This window comes from Coregonus clupeaformis, chromosome 11 (assembly GCF_020615455.1).
Source record: "Coregonus clupeaformis isolate EN_2021a chromosome 11, ASM2061545v1, whole genome shotgun sequence".
Lineage (NCBI taxonomy): Eukaryota > Metazoa > Chordata > Actinopteri > Salmoniformes > Salmonidae > Coregonus > Coregonus clupeaformis.
In genome coordinates this window covers 44,789,117-44,801,969 of record NC_059202.1, presented here as the reverse complement: position 1 = coordinate 44,801,969, position 12,853 = coordinate 44,789,117, and the positions used below count along the sequence as shown (strand labels likewise).

Here is a 12,853-nt window from a genome sequence, read left to right as displayed (position 1 = left end):
TCTCCTGTTACCTTTGCGGCCCACTCCATTGGTCCTCCAGTCGTCAGTGCTGAGGTGGGCGGGGTCAGAGGTTCTCACCACCAGGTGCTGCATGTCCCTCCACGTCAGGTTCATACTATACAGAGAGAAACAAAGAGAAATATATGTATTGTTATGTTAGAGATATTCTAATAAAAGAGAATTTAAGAGAAATATCTAGAGATAGCGATGTCCCTCCATATCAGGTTCATTGTTCAGGCAGATAGGAAAGAAAGACATGCAACACAAAAAAGATGGATACAAACACCAATAGAGACCTGAGAGATTTGTCAGGGACATGTCAATGTCAGTTCCCACAGCTGTGAAATGGACGTGGACGTGGTCCATAATGTTTTAACAGCAGCGTCCAGTAACAGCACCATTATAAAGACAACCATAAAACACTGGTGTTTAATGGTGAGAGAACACAGTAACACCTTAAAGTAGGATAGCAGAGTACCGTACTGAACAGTGGAGCACCAGTAAAGCAGTCAGTAATGACATCAAGCCTAGCTGTTAATAGTTTTGTTCTTGAAGGACGCCAGGACGGGTCACCTTCCACTAAATAGAAGGGCCATATTAAATCTCTCCAGCTGATTTAGCAGGGAGCGGCAGTAGGTAGGTTGGTAGAGCAGAGAGGACAAGAAGTTTAGGGAGCATATGCCTTTGGAGTGAACGGAGAAAAGGAGGACCATGGGCGAAGATAATCAAACCATGAATCACATGGGTTTACTGCTCACCTCGCTGCCTGTGCCGGGCCGAGACAGAAATAGAAGCGCTAGAACTGCTCTGCAGCTTGGCAGAGGTAGCGGCAGAAGCAGACTCACCTCAACAACCTTTCACATCCATACACTGCCTCCATCAGCATTCACGTCTCAAACTCTCATGTATTATTAATGGACATCCCTCCATCCACTCAATGTCACCTCGTTGGAAAAACAGCGCTCTCCCTATTAAATGATTCCATCTCATGAATTCCATCTCCTGGGGAAATACAGGCAACCCTGTTATTATTGCTCTCTCTTGGGAAATGCTGAGGTGATCTACACTTTGGAGAATGATTGGGTTTGGACTGTCATTGTCTGTGAATGATAGGGTATATTGAAGCAAACTTCCTTCCTGAATTCACAACGCCCTTCTCTGTGGGTGGCAATGACTACCAGTATGCAGTATATACAGTGCATTCGGAAAGTTTTCATTCCCCTTTACCTTTTCCACATTTTGTTATGTTACAGCCTTATTCTGAAATGGATTAAATTGTTTTTTCCCCCTCATCAATCTACACACAATACCCCATAAACAGTTTCACTTTTTTTTTTTGCTCATTAAAAAATAAATAAAAAACTGATCACATTTACATAAGTATTCAGACCCTTTACTCATTACTTTGTTGAAGCACCTTTGGCAGTGATTACAGCCTTGAGTTTTCTTGGGTATGACGCTACAAGCTTGGCACACATGTATTTGGGGAGTTTCTCCCATTCTTCTCTGCAGATCCTCTCAAGCTCTGTCAGGTTGGATGGGGAACGTCGCTCCACAGCTATTTTCAGGTCTCTCCAGAGATGTTTGATCGGGTTCAAGTCCGGGCTCTGGCTGGGCCACTCAAGGACATTCAGAGACTTATCCCGAAGCCACTCCTGCGTTGTCTTGGCTGTGTGCTTAGGGTCATTGTCCTGTTGGAAGGTGAACCTTCACCCCAGTCTGAGGTCATGAGCGCTCTGGAGCAGGTTTTAATCAAGAATCTCTCTGTACTTTGCTCCGTTCATATTCCCCTCAATCCTGACTAGACTCCCAGTCCCTGCCGCTGAAAAACATCCCCACAGTATGATGCTGCCACCCCCATGCTTTACCGTAGGGATGGTGCCAGGTTTCCTCCAGACATGACGCTTGGCATTCAGGCCAGAGAGTTCAATCTTGGTTTCATCAGACCAGAGAATCTTGTTTCTCATGGTCTGAGAGTACTTTAGGTGCCTTTTGGCAAACTCCAAGTGGGCTGTCATGTGCCTTTTACTGAGGAGTGGCTTCCGTCTGGCCACTCTACCATAAAGGCCTGATTGGTGGAGTGCTGCAGAGATGGTTGTCCTTCTGGAAGGTTCTCCCATCTCCACAGAGGATCTCTGGAGCTCTGTCAGAGTGACCATTGGGTTCTTGGTCACATCCCTGACCAAGGCCCTTCTCCCCTGATTGCTCAGTTTGGCTGGGCGGCCAGCTCTAGGAAGAGTCTTGGTCGTTCCAAACTTCATCCATTTAAGAATGATGGAGGCCACTGTGTTCTTGGCAACCTTCAATGCTGCAGAAATGTTTTGGTACCCTTCCCCATGTCTGTGCCTCGACACAATCCTGTCTCGGAGCTCTACGGACAATTCCTTCCACCTCATGGCTTGGTTGTTGCTCTGACATGCACTGTCAACTGTGGGACCTTCTATAGACAGGTGTGTGCCTTTCCAAATCATGTCCAATCAAATGAATTAACCACAGGTGGACTCCAATCAAGTTGTAGAAACATCTCAAGGATGATCAATGGAAGCAGGATGGACCTGAGCTCAATTTCGAGTCTCATAGCAAACGGTCTGAATACTTATGTAAATAAGGTATTAATATTTAATATTTTTAATACATTTGCAAACATTTCTAAAAACCTGTTTTCGCATTCTCATTATGGGGTATTGTGTGTAGATTGATGAGGATTTTTTTTTATTCAATCCATTTTAGAATAAGGCTGTAATGTAACAAAATGTGGAAAAAGTCAAGGGGTATGTATACTTTCCGAATGCACTGTATGTTTGTACTGTATGTGTGTGGGAATATGAGAGTGTCTTTGACAGTGGCTGTGTCTCAAATGTCCCCCTTATCCCTATATTTTGTCTTTGCCCAGTGACAGTGTTTGGGGGGCAGTTAGGACATGCCAGGCATATGCTAATGAGATGTAGAGTGTTTGAGGCTGAGGACTGACAGCTGACTGGATCTGACATCTGTCAGCCTATCACTAATGAGGGAGGAGATACGAAAAGATGTAGGCTATTTATTTTATTTTTATTTATTTCACCTTTATTTAACCAGGTAAGCCAGTTGAGAACAAGTTCTCATTTACAACTGCGACCTGGCCAAGATAAAGCAAAGCAGTGCGCTAAAAACAACAACACAGAGTTACATATGGGGTAAAACAAAACATATATACAGTGAGGGAAAAAAGTATTTGATCCCCTGCTGGTTTTGTACGTTTGCCCACTGACAAAGACATGATCAGTCTATAATTTTAATGGTAGGTTTATTTGAACAGTGAGAGACAGAATAACAACCAAAAAATCCAGAAATACGCATGTCAAAAATGTTATAAATTGATTTGCATTTTAATGAGGGAAATAAGTATTTGACCCCTCTGCAAAACATGACTTAGTACTTGGTGGCAAAACCCTTGTTGGCAATCACAGAGGTCAGACGTTTCTTGTAGTTGGATACCAGGTTTGCACTTATCTCAGGAGGGATTTTGTACCACTCCTCTTTGCAGATCCTCTCCAAGTCATTAAGGTTTCGAGGCTGACATTTGGCAACTCGAACCTTCAGCTCCCTCCACAAAGGAGACTGGCTAGGCCACTCCAGGACCTTAATGTGCCTCTTCTTGAGCCACTCCTTTGTTGCCTTGGTCGTGTGTTTTGGGTCATTGTCATGCTGGAATACTCATCCACGACCCATTTTCAATGCCTTGGGTGAGAGAAGGAGGTTCTCACCCAAGATTTGACGGTACATGGCCACGTCCATCGTCCCTTTGATGCGGTGAAGTTGTCCTGTCCCCTTAGCAGAAAAACACCCCCAAAGCATAATGTTTCCACCTCCATGTTTGACGGTGGGGATGGTGTTCTTGGGGTCATAGGCAGCATTCATCCTCCTCCAAACACGGCGAGTTGAGTTGATGCCAAAGAGCTCGATTTTGGTCTCATCTGACCACAACACTTTCACCCAGTTCTCCTCTGAATCATTCAGATGTTCATTGGCAAACTTCAGACGGCCCTGTATATGTGCTTTCTTGAGCAGGGGGAAATTGCGGGCGCTGCAGGATTTCAGTCCTTCACGGCGTAGTGTGTTACCAATTGTTTTCTTGGTGACTATGGTCCCAGCTGCCTTGAGATCATTGACAAGATCCTCCCGTGTAGTTCTGGGCTGATTCCTCACCATTCTCATGATCATTGCAACTCCACGAGGTGAGATCTTGCATGGAGCCCCAGGCCGAGGGAGATTGACAGTTCTTTTGTGTTTCTTCCATATGTGCGAATAATCGCACCAACTGTTGTCACCTTCTCACCAAGCTGCTTGGTGATGGTCTTGTAGCCCATTCCAGCCTTGTGTAGGTCTACAATATTGTCCCTGACATCCTTGGAGAGCTCTTTGGTCTTGGCCATGGTGGAGAGTTTGGAATCTGATTGATTGATTGTTTCTGTGGACAGGTTTATATAGGTAACAAGCTGAGATTAGGAGCACTCCCTTTAAGAGTGTGCTCCTAATCTCAGCTCGTTACCTGTATAAAAGACACCTGGGAGCCAGAAATCTTTCTGATTGAGAGGGGGTCAAATACTTATTTCCCTCATTAAAATGCAAATCAATTTATAACATTTTTGACATGCGTTTTTCTGGATTTTTTTGTTGTTATTCTGTCTCTCACTGTTCAAATAAACTTACCATTAAAATTATAGACTGATCATTTCTTTGTCAGTGGGTAAACGTACAAAATCAGCAGGGGATCAAATACTTTTTTTCCTCACTGTACAGTGTGTGCAAATGTAGCAACTTATGGAGGTAAGGCAATAAATAGGCCATAGTGCAAAATAATTATAATTAGTATTAACACTGGAATGATAGATGTGCAAGAGATGATGTGCAAATAGAGATACTGGGGTGCAAATGAGCAAAATAAATAAAAGTATTGGGATGAGGTAGTTGAGTGGGCTAATTTCAGAAGGGCTGTGTACAGGCGCAGTGATCGGTAAGGTGCTCTGACAACTGATGCTTAAAGTTAGTGAGGGAGATAAGAGTCTCCAGCTTCAGAGATTTTGCAGTTCGTTCCAGTCATTGGCAGCAGAGAACTGGAAGGAATGGCGGCCAAAGGAGGTGTTGGCTTTGGGGATGACCAATGAGATATACCTGCTGGAGCGCATACTACGGGTGGGTGTTGCTATGGTGACCAATGAGCTAAGATAAGGCAGAGATTTGCCTAGCAGTTATTTATAGATGGCCTGGAGCCAGTGGGTTTGGCAACGAATATGTAGTGAGGACCAGCCAACAAGAGCGTACAGCTCACAGTGGTGGGTAGTACAGTGAGGGAAAAAAGTATTTGATCCCCTGCTGATTTTGTAAGTTTGCCCACAGACAAAGAAATGATCAGTCTATAATTTTAATGGTAGGTTTATTTGGACAGTGAGAGACAGAATAACAACAAAAAAATCCAGAAAAATGCACGTGAAAATTTTTATAAATTGATTTGCATTTTAATGAGGGAAATAAGTATTTGACCCCCTCTCAATCAGAAAGATTTCTGGCTCCCAGGTGTCTTTTATACAGGTAACAAGCTGAGATTAGGAGCACACTCTTAAAGGGAGTGCTCCTAATCTCAGCTTGTTACCTGTATAAAAGACACCTGTCCACAGAAGCAATCAATCAATCAGATTCCAAACTTTCCACCATGGCCAAGACCAAAGAGCTCTCCAAGGATGTCAGGGACAAGATTGAAGACCTACACAAGGCTGGAATGGGCTACAAGACCATCGTCAAGCAGCTTGGTGAGAAGGTGACAACAGTTGTTGCGATTATTCGCAAATGGAAGAAACACAAAATAACTGTCAATCTCCCTCGGCCTTGGGCTCCATGCAAGATCTCACCTCGTGGAGTTGCAATGATCATGAGAATGGTGAGGAATCAGCCCAGAACTACACGGGAGGATCTTGTCAATGATCTCAAGGCAGCTGGGACCATAGTCACCAAGAAAACAATTGGTAACACACTACGCCGTGAAGGACTGAAATCCTGCAGCGCCCGCAAGGTTCCCCTGCTCAAGAAAGCACATATACATGCCGTCTGAAGTTTGCCAATGAACATCTGAATGATTCAGAGGAGAACTGGGTGAAAGTGTTGTGGTCAGATGAGACCAGAATCGAGCTCTTTGGCATCAACTCAACTCGCCGTGTTTGGAGGAGGAGGAATGCTGCCTATGACCCCAAGAACACCATCCCCACCGTCAAACATGGAGGTGGAAACATTATGCTTTGGTGGTGTTTTTCTGCTAAGGGGACAGGACAACTTCACCGCATCAAAGGGACGATGGACGTGGCCATGTACCGTCAAATCTTGGGTGAGAACCTCTTTCTCTCACCCAAGGCATTTAAAATGGGTCGTGGATGGGTATTCCAGCATGACAATGACCCAAAACACACGACCAAGGCAACAAAGGAGTGGCTCAAGAAGAAGCACATTAAGGTCCTGGAGTGGCCTAGCCAGTCTCCAGACCTTAATCCCATTGAAAATCTGTGGAGGGAGCTGAAGGTTCGAGTTGCCAAACGTCAACCTCAAAACCTTAATGACTTGGAGAAGATCTGCAAAGAGGAGTGGGACATAATCCCTCCTGAGATGTGTGCAAACCTGGTGGCCAACTACAAGAAACGTCTGACCTCTGTGATTGCCAACAAGGGTTTTGCCACCAAGTACTAAGTCATGTTTTGCAGAGGGGTCAAATACTTTTTTCCCTCATTAAAATGCAAATCAATTGATAACATTTTTGACATGCGTATTTCTGGATTTTTTGGTTGTTATTCTGTCTCTCACTGTTCAAATAAACCTATCATTAAAATTATAGACTGATCATGTCTTTGTCAGTGGGCAAACGTACAAAATCAGCAGGGGATCAAATACTTTTTCCCCTCACTGTATATGGGGCTTTGGTGACAAAACGTATGGCACTGTGATAGATTACATCCAATTTGCTGAGTAGAGTGTTGGAGGCCATTTTGTAAATTACATTGCCGAAGTCAAGGATCGGTAGGATAGTCAGTTTTACAAGGGCATGTTTGGCAGCATGAGTGAAGGAGGCTTTGTTGCGAAATAGGAAGCCGATTCTAGATTTAACTTTGGATTGGAGATGCTTAATGTGAGTCTGGAAGGAGAGTTTACAGTCTAACCAGTGATTCTAGTCGGGTGGGCGGGTGCCAGCAGCGTTCGATTGAAGAGCATGCATTTAGTTTTACTAGTGTTTAAGAGCAGTTGGAGGCTACGGAAGGAGTGTTGTATGGCATTGAAGCTCGTTTGGAGGTTTGTTAACACAGTGTCCAATGAAGGGCCAGATGTATACAAAATGGTGTCGTCTGCGTAGAGGTGGATCTGAGAGTCACCAGCAGCAAGAGCGACATCATTGATATACACAGAGAAAAGAGTCGGCCCAAGATTGAACCCTGTGGCACCCCCATAGAGACTGCCATAGGTCCAGACAACAGGCCCTACGATTTGACACATTGAACTCTATCTGAGAAGTAGTTGGTGAACCAGGTGAGGCAGTCATTTGAGAAACCAAGGCTATTTAGTCTGCCAATAAGAATGCGGTGTTTGACAGAGTCGAAAGCCTTGGTCAGGTCGATGAAGACGGCTGCACAGTACTGTCTATTATCGACCACGGTTATAATATCGTTTAGGACCTTGAGCGTGGCTGAGGTGCACCCATGATCAGCTCGGAAACCGGATTGCATTGCGGAGAAGGTACGGTGTGATTCGAAATGGTCGGTGATCTGTTTGTTAACTTGGCTTTCAAAAACTTTTGAAAGGCAGGGCAGGATGGATATAGGTCTGTAACAGTTTGGATCTAGAGTGTCACCCCCTTTGAAGAGGGGGATGACCGCGGCAGCTTTCCAATCTCTGGGGATCTCAGACGTTATGAAAGAGAGGTTGAACAGGCTAGTAATAGGGGTTGTGACAATTTCGGCGGCTATTTTTAGAAAGAAAGGGTCCAGATTGTCTAGCCCAGATGATTTGTAGGGGTCCAGATTTTGCAGCTCTTTCAGAACATCAGCTGTCTGAATTTGTGTGAAGGAGAAGCGGGGGGGGGCATGGGCAAGTTGCAGCGGAGGGTGCAGAGCTGGTGGCCGGGGTAGTGGTAGCCAGGTGGAAAGCATGGCCAGCCGTAGCAAAATGGTTGTTGAAATTCTCGATTATTGTAGATTTATCGGTGGTGACAGTGTTTCCTAGCCTCAGTGCAGTGGGCAGCTGTGAGGAGGTGCTCTTATTCTCCATGGACTTTACAGTGTCCCAAAACTTTTTGGAGTTAGTGCTACAGGATGCACATTTCTGTTTGAAAAAGTTAGCCTTTGCTTTCCTGACTGCTTGTGTATATTGGTTCCTAACTTCTCTGAAAGGTTGCATATCGCGGGGGCTATTCGATGCTAATGCAGAACGCCACAGGATGTTTTTGTGCTGGTCAAGGGCAGTCAAGTCTGAGGAGAACCAGGGGCTATATCTGTTCGTAGTTCTGAATTTTTTGAATGGGGCATGCTTATTTAAGATTGAGAGGAAAGCACTTTTAAAGAACAACCAGGCATCCTCTACTGACGGAATGAGATCGATATCCATCCAGGATACCTGGGCCAGGTCAATTAGGAAGGCCTGCTCGCTAAAGTGTTTTAGGGAGCGTTTGACAGTGATGAGGGGTGGTCGTTTGACCGCGGACCCGTTACGGACGCAGGCAATAAGGCAGTGATCGCTGAGATCCTGGTTGAAGACAGCGGAGGTGTATTTAGAGAGTAAGTTAGTCAGGATGATATCTATGAGGGTGCCCATGTTTACAGATTTAGGGTTGTACCTGGTAGGTTCCTTGATAATTTGTGTGAGATTGAGGGCATCTAGTTTGGATTGTAGGATGGCCGGGGTGTTAAACATATCACAGTTTAGGTCACCAAGCAGTACGAACTCTGAGGATAGATGGGGGGCAATCAATTCACATATGGTGTCCAGGGCACAGCTGGGGGCTGAGGGGGGTCTGTAGCAAGCGGCAACAGTGAGAGACTTATTTCTGGAAAGGTGTATTTTTAGAAGTAGGAGCTCAAACTGTTTGGGCACAGACCTGGATAGTATGATAGAGCTCTGCAGGCTCTCTCTACAGTAGATTGCAACTCCACCCCCTTTGGCAGTTCTATCTAGACGGAAAATGTTGTAGTTGGGGATGGAGACATTTCTGAATTTTTGGTGGCCTTCCTATGCCAGGATTCAGACACTGCTAGAACATTAGGGTTGGCGGAGTGTGCTAACGCAGTGAATAACTCAAACTTAGGAAGGAGGCTTCTGATGTTAACGTGCAGAAAACCAAGGCTTTTACGGTTACAGAAGTCAACAAATGATAACTCCTGGGGAGTAAGAGTGATACTGGGGGCAGCAGGGCCTGGGTTAGCCTCTACATCACCAGAGGAACAGTGGAGGACTAGAATAAGGATACGGCTAAAGGCTTTAAGAACTGGTTTTCTAGTGCGTTGGGTACAGAGAATAAAGGGGGCAGATTTCCTGGCGTTGTAGAATAGAGTCAGGGTATTATGTACAGACAAGGATATGGAAGGATATGAGTACAGTGGAGGTAAACCTAAGCGTTGGGTAACAATGAAAGAGATAGCATCACTGGAGGCACCGATTGAGCCGGTCTCAGCGTGTATGGGTGGGTGGAACAAAGGAGCTATTTGAGGCAGTTTGAGAATTACTTGGGGTTCTATATTGAAATTGTATAATAAGAACTAACTGGAACAGCAATAGGCAAGGCATATTGACATGGGAGAGAGGCATAAAGCAATCACAGGTGTTATTAGAGAGAGCTAAGACAACAACTGGTAATGGCGATGAAAGTTTGGGCTGAGGCTAAACAGATAAACAGGACAGGGTACCGTGTAAAGGAACAGTCCAGCAGGCATCAGCTGTGCAGCTGAGTGATCATAAGGTCCAGTGAACAGCAATATGTCAGTCCGAGAGCAGTTCGAATTGGTGCTAAAGCACAGCAAGCAGGAAGCACGGCTGTTGTTTGCGTGTGCTAGCGGGCCGGGGCTAGCAGATGGATCTTCGTGGTCATCGCAACGGGAAGCCTGTTGAAACCACAGACGATTACGTCGGCAGACCAGTCGTGATGGATCGGCGGGGCTCCGTGTCGACTCTAGGAGGTCCCGTCCGGTTGACAGAGAGGTAGATAGCTGGGAGATGTGCCTGACTCGAGGCTAGCTCAAGGCTGATTAGTCAACAACAACATCCATTTGGTTGCAGCTAGCTAGTTGCGATGATCACGTGTTAAAGGTCCAGTGATTTAGTGATTCTGGCAGAAAATCCGATATGTTCTGGGTCGATAACGCGCTGTGCAGACTGGCCGATAATAGTCCAGGCTAGAGCTGGCTGGTAGGTAGTGCAGGCCACGGACAATGGTGAAAAACCGCTATCGGTGGCTAATAGCAAGTAGCTAGTTAGCTGGCTACTCCCGTCCGGTAGACAAAGAGGTAGATAGCCGGGATATGGGCCTGGCTCAAGGCTAGCTGGTGCTTGCTTCGGGGGCAGTGGTGATTAGCCTACAGCAACATACATTCGGTTGCGGCTAGCTAGTTGTGATCCGGTGTTAGGGTCCAGTGATTCAGTTATTCCGGCAGAAAATCCGATGTTCTGGGTGAAAACCGCTAACGGTGGCTAATAGCAAGTAGCTAGTTAGCTCGCTAGCTAGTTTCAACTGGAGATTCTAGATAATGGTGAGTAAATAATAGAATCCGTTCCACATTGAGTGAGGCGGGTTGCAGGAAAGTATATTTAGTAGAAGGATGAAAAGTGTTATAGGGCTATCTACACGGACACACAACAAAGAACACGACCGCACTGCTACGCCATCTTGGATTTTGAGGCTCACTCAATGTGGCTACTACAGGCTACTATAGGAGTAGTCTACAGACTTGATCACTGGCTGGCCATGCCAGTCTCACTCTCTACCACACAGTACTCTTTTCAGGGCAGTTGTCTTATTCTATTGAGATACTATATGTTCTACTGAAAGAAAAGTTAAACAGAGGTGTTCTAGTGCAGGGCTCTCCAACCCAGTTCTTGGGGAGCTACCCTCCTGTAGGTTTTCGCTTCAACCCCAGTTGTTACTAACCTGATTCAGCTTATCAACCAGCCAATTATTAGAACCAGGTGCGCTAGATTAGGGTTGGGCGAAAACCTACAGGATGGTAGCTCTCCAGGAACAGGGTTGGAGAGCCCTGTTCTAGTAAGAGAGATTACAGGTTAACAGAGATATTAGAGTGTAACAGAGATAGGGATTTGACATTTTTTAGGATATCCGGATAGTCAAAATAAAAAAATTAAATTAAACATGCTCTTGACCAATCAGAATGACGCAAATGCACATGGCAGAGGTAAACAGTGAACAATATGCTTTTCTCCGTAGTTTTTCGCCATGATAGAACTGATTCTGTTACAAAAATATTTTCTGGTGAGTGTTTTGCATAGATCTGTGTCAGGTCTTGTGGAAATTCTGTGTGCGCCCTGTAGTTGCTATTTGAAGTGCGTGAAAATAGTATACTGATGTCAGGCTAGATGCGCAGCAGTAGCTCAACGCACGGTTATAAAAACTACATTCGAAAGTTTGTTGTTTTATTAAATAAAGTATTTCAAATGTCACTGTCAAAATAGGCCTAAAAAAATTTATCAAAAAATGAACACTCACTCAAGTTAGCGAATACTAATGTCCGTTCGGATATCCGGATAACCACGCCCATCCCTAAACAGAGATAACTCACTTGGCCTCCAGAGCCAGGGCGATGATCCCAGCAGCCAGTGGGGCCGATGCTGACGTCCCCGTGTGGGTGTCTGTACACTTCTGTCTCAGGTCTGTGGTCACCTAGGAGAAGAGAGAGATGAGAAAAAATAACATCAGTCATATAGATTCCTACAGAAACTGGCTGATCTGCATGTAAGTAGAACAACTCATTTAAATGCATTACTTATCTATGCAAAAGAAAGAGTTATTAGTATGTAGATCTCAAGTCAGGATTTTGGCATTGGGTGACTTCTGCCTAGGAGGGACGAAAAGGTGGTGGAGAAGAGGAAAAGGGAAGAAGAAAAGGGGGTGTTGTACCTGTTGTCAGAGGCAGAGTTAATGAGGCATGTCTGGGGCAATGTGAGGACACATCAGGTATGACAGGCAGAATGTTAGCTAATCAACCCACTCAGTGTGTGTGTGTGTGTGTAACTTACAAGCTACTGTATGCCCCAGAACACTGAAAATACTCTGTCTAGTGAACACATCTCTTAAGAACCAAGCTGAAAAGAGGTATTCTGTTATAAATTAGATGTGGGTTGGGGTTTGGATGGCCTTCTTTTTAAGGTATCAGGAAAATAGACTGGTTCATACAGCTTACATCACTGAAGCTTACATCACTGGAATAATGACACAAAAGCAGAGGGTTTTCCATGAACTCAATCCATGAACTGAAACACCACCTGGAAGTTGTCATGTAACCATACCTATAACTTAAAACAGAGTATACACATTTTGAGTGAATCTGCAGTGCGGTTTAATTGTGATTGATTGCTTAATTGATAAGTTTGCTGAGACAACAAGCAGCATGCGTCTTCTAAAACAGAAGTGCATTAGTTAAGTTAAACTGCGCCTTAAGTTAATCACCTCAGAGTGAGACAATGACACAGCCAGACTGAGAGATGTGTGTTTGTTCACCTGCAGCAGCCCTCTGGTGTGTTTGGGAGGAAAGCTGAGAAAGCAGTGAGTTGCAGGAGTATTCATGTTAGTTGTGGTCAGGGAAGTGTGGTGTACACTACCGTTTAAAAGTTTGGG

General features: G+C 44.9%; 1 protein-coding gene across 2 annotated transcripts in view; it reads right to left on the bottom strand.

The window, feature by feature from the left end:
• The window catches only part of LOC121577037 (furin), a 199,419-nt gene that overhangs the window by 4,479 nt on the left and 182,087 nt on the right, over positions 1-12,853 (bottom strand). For both annotated transcript variants that reach the window (XM_041890736.2, XM_041890737.2), the window contains exons 10-11: positions 11,799-11,899; positions 12-115 (exon numbers count right to left, since the gene is read on the bottom strand). In XM_041890736.2, coding sequence (XP_041746670.1) covers positions 12-115; positions 11,799-11,899 — 205 coding nt within the window. The remainder of the gene's footprint in view (positions 1-11; positions 116-11,798; positions 11,900-12,853) is intronic.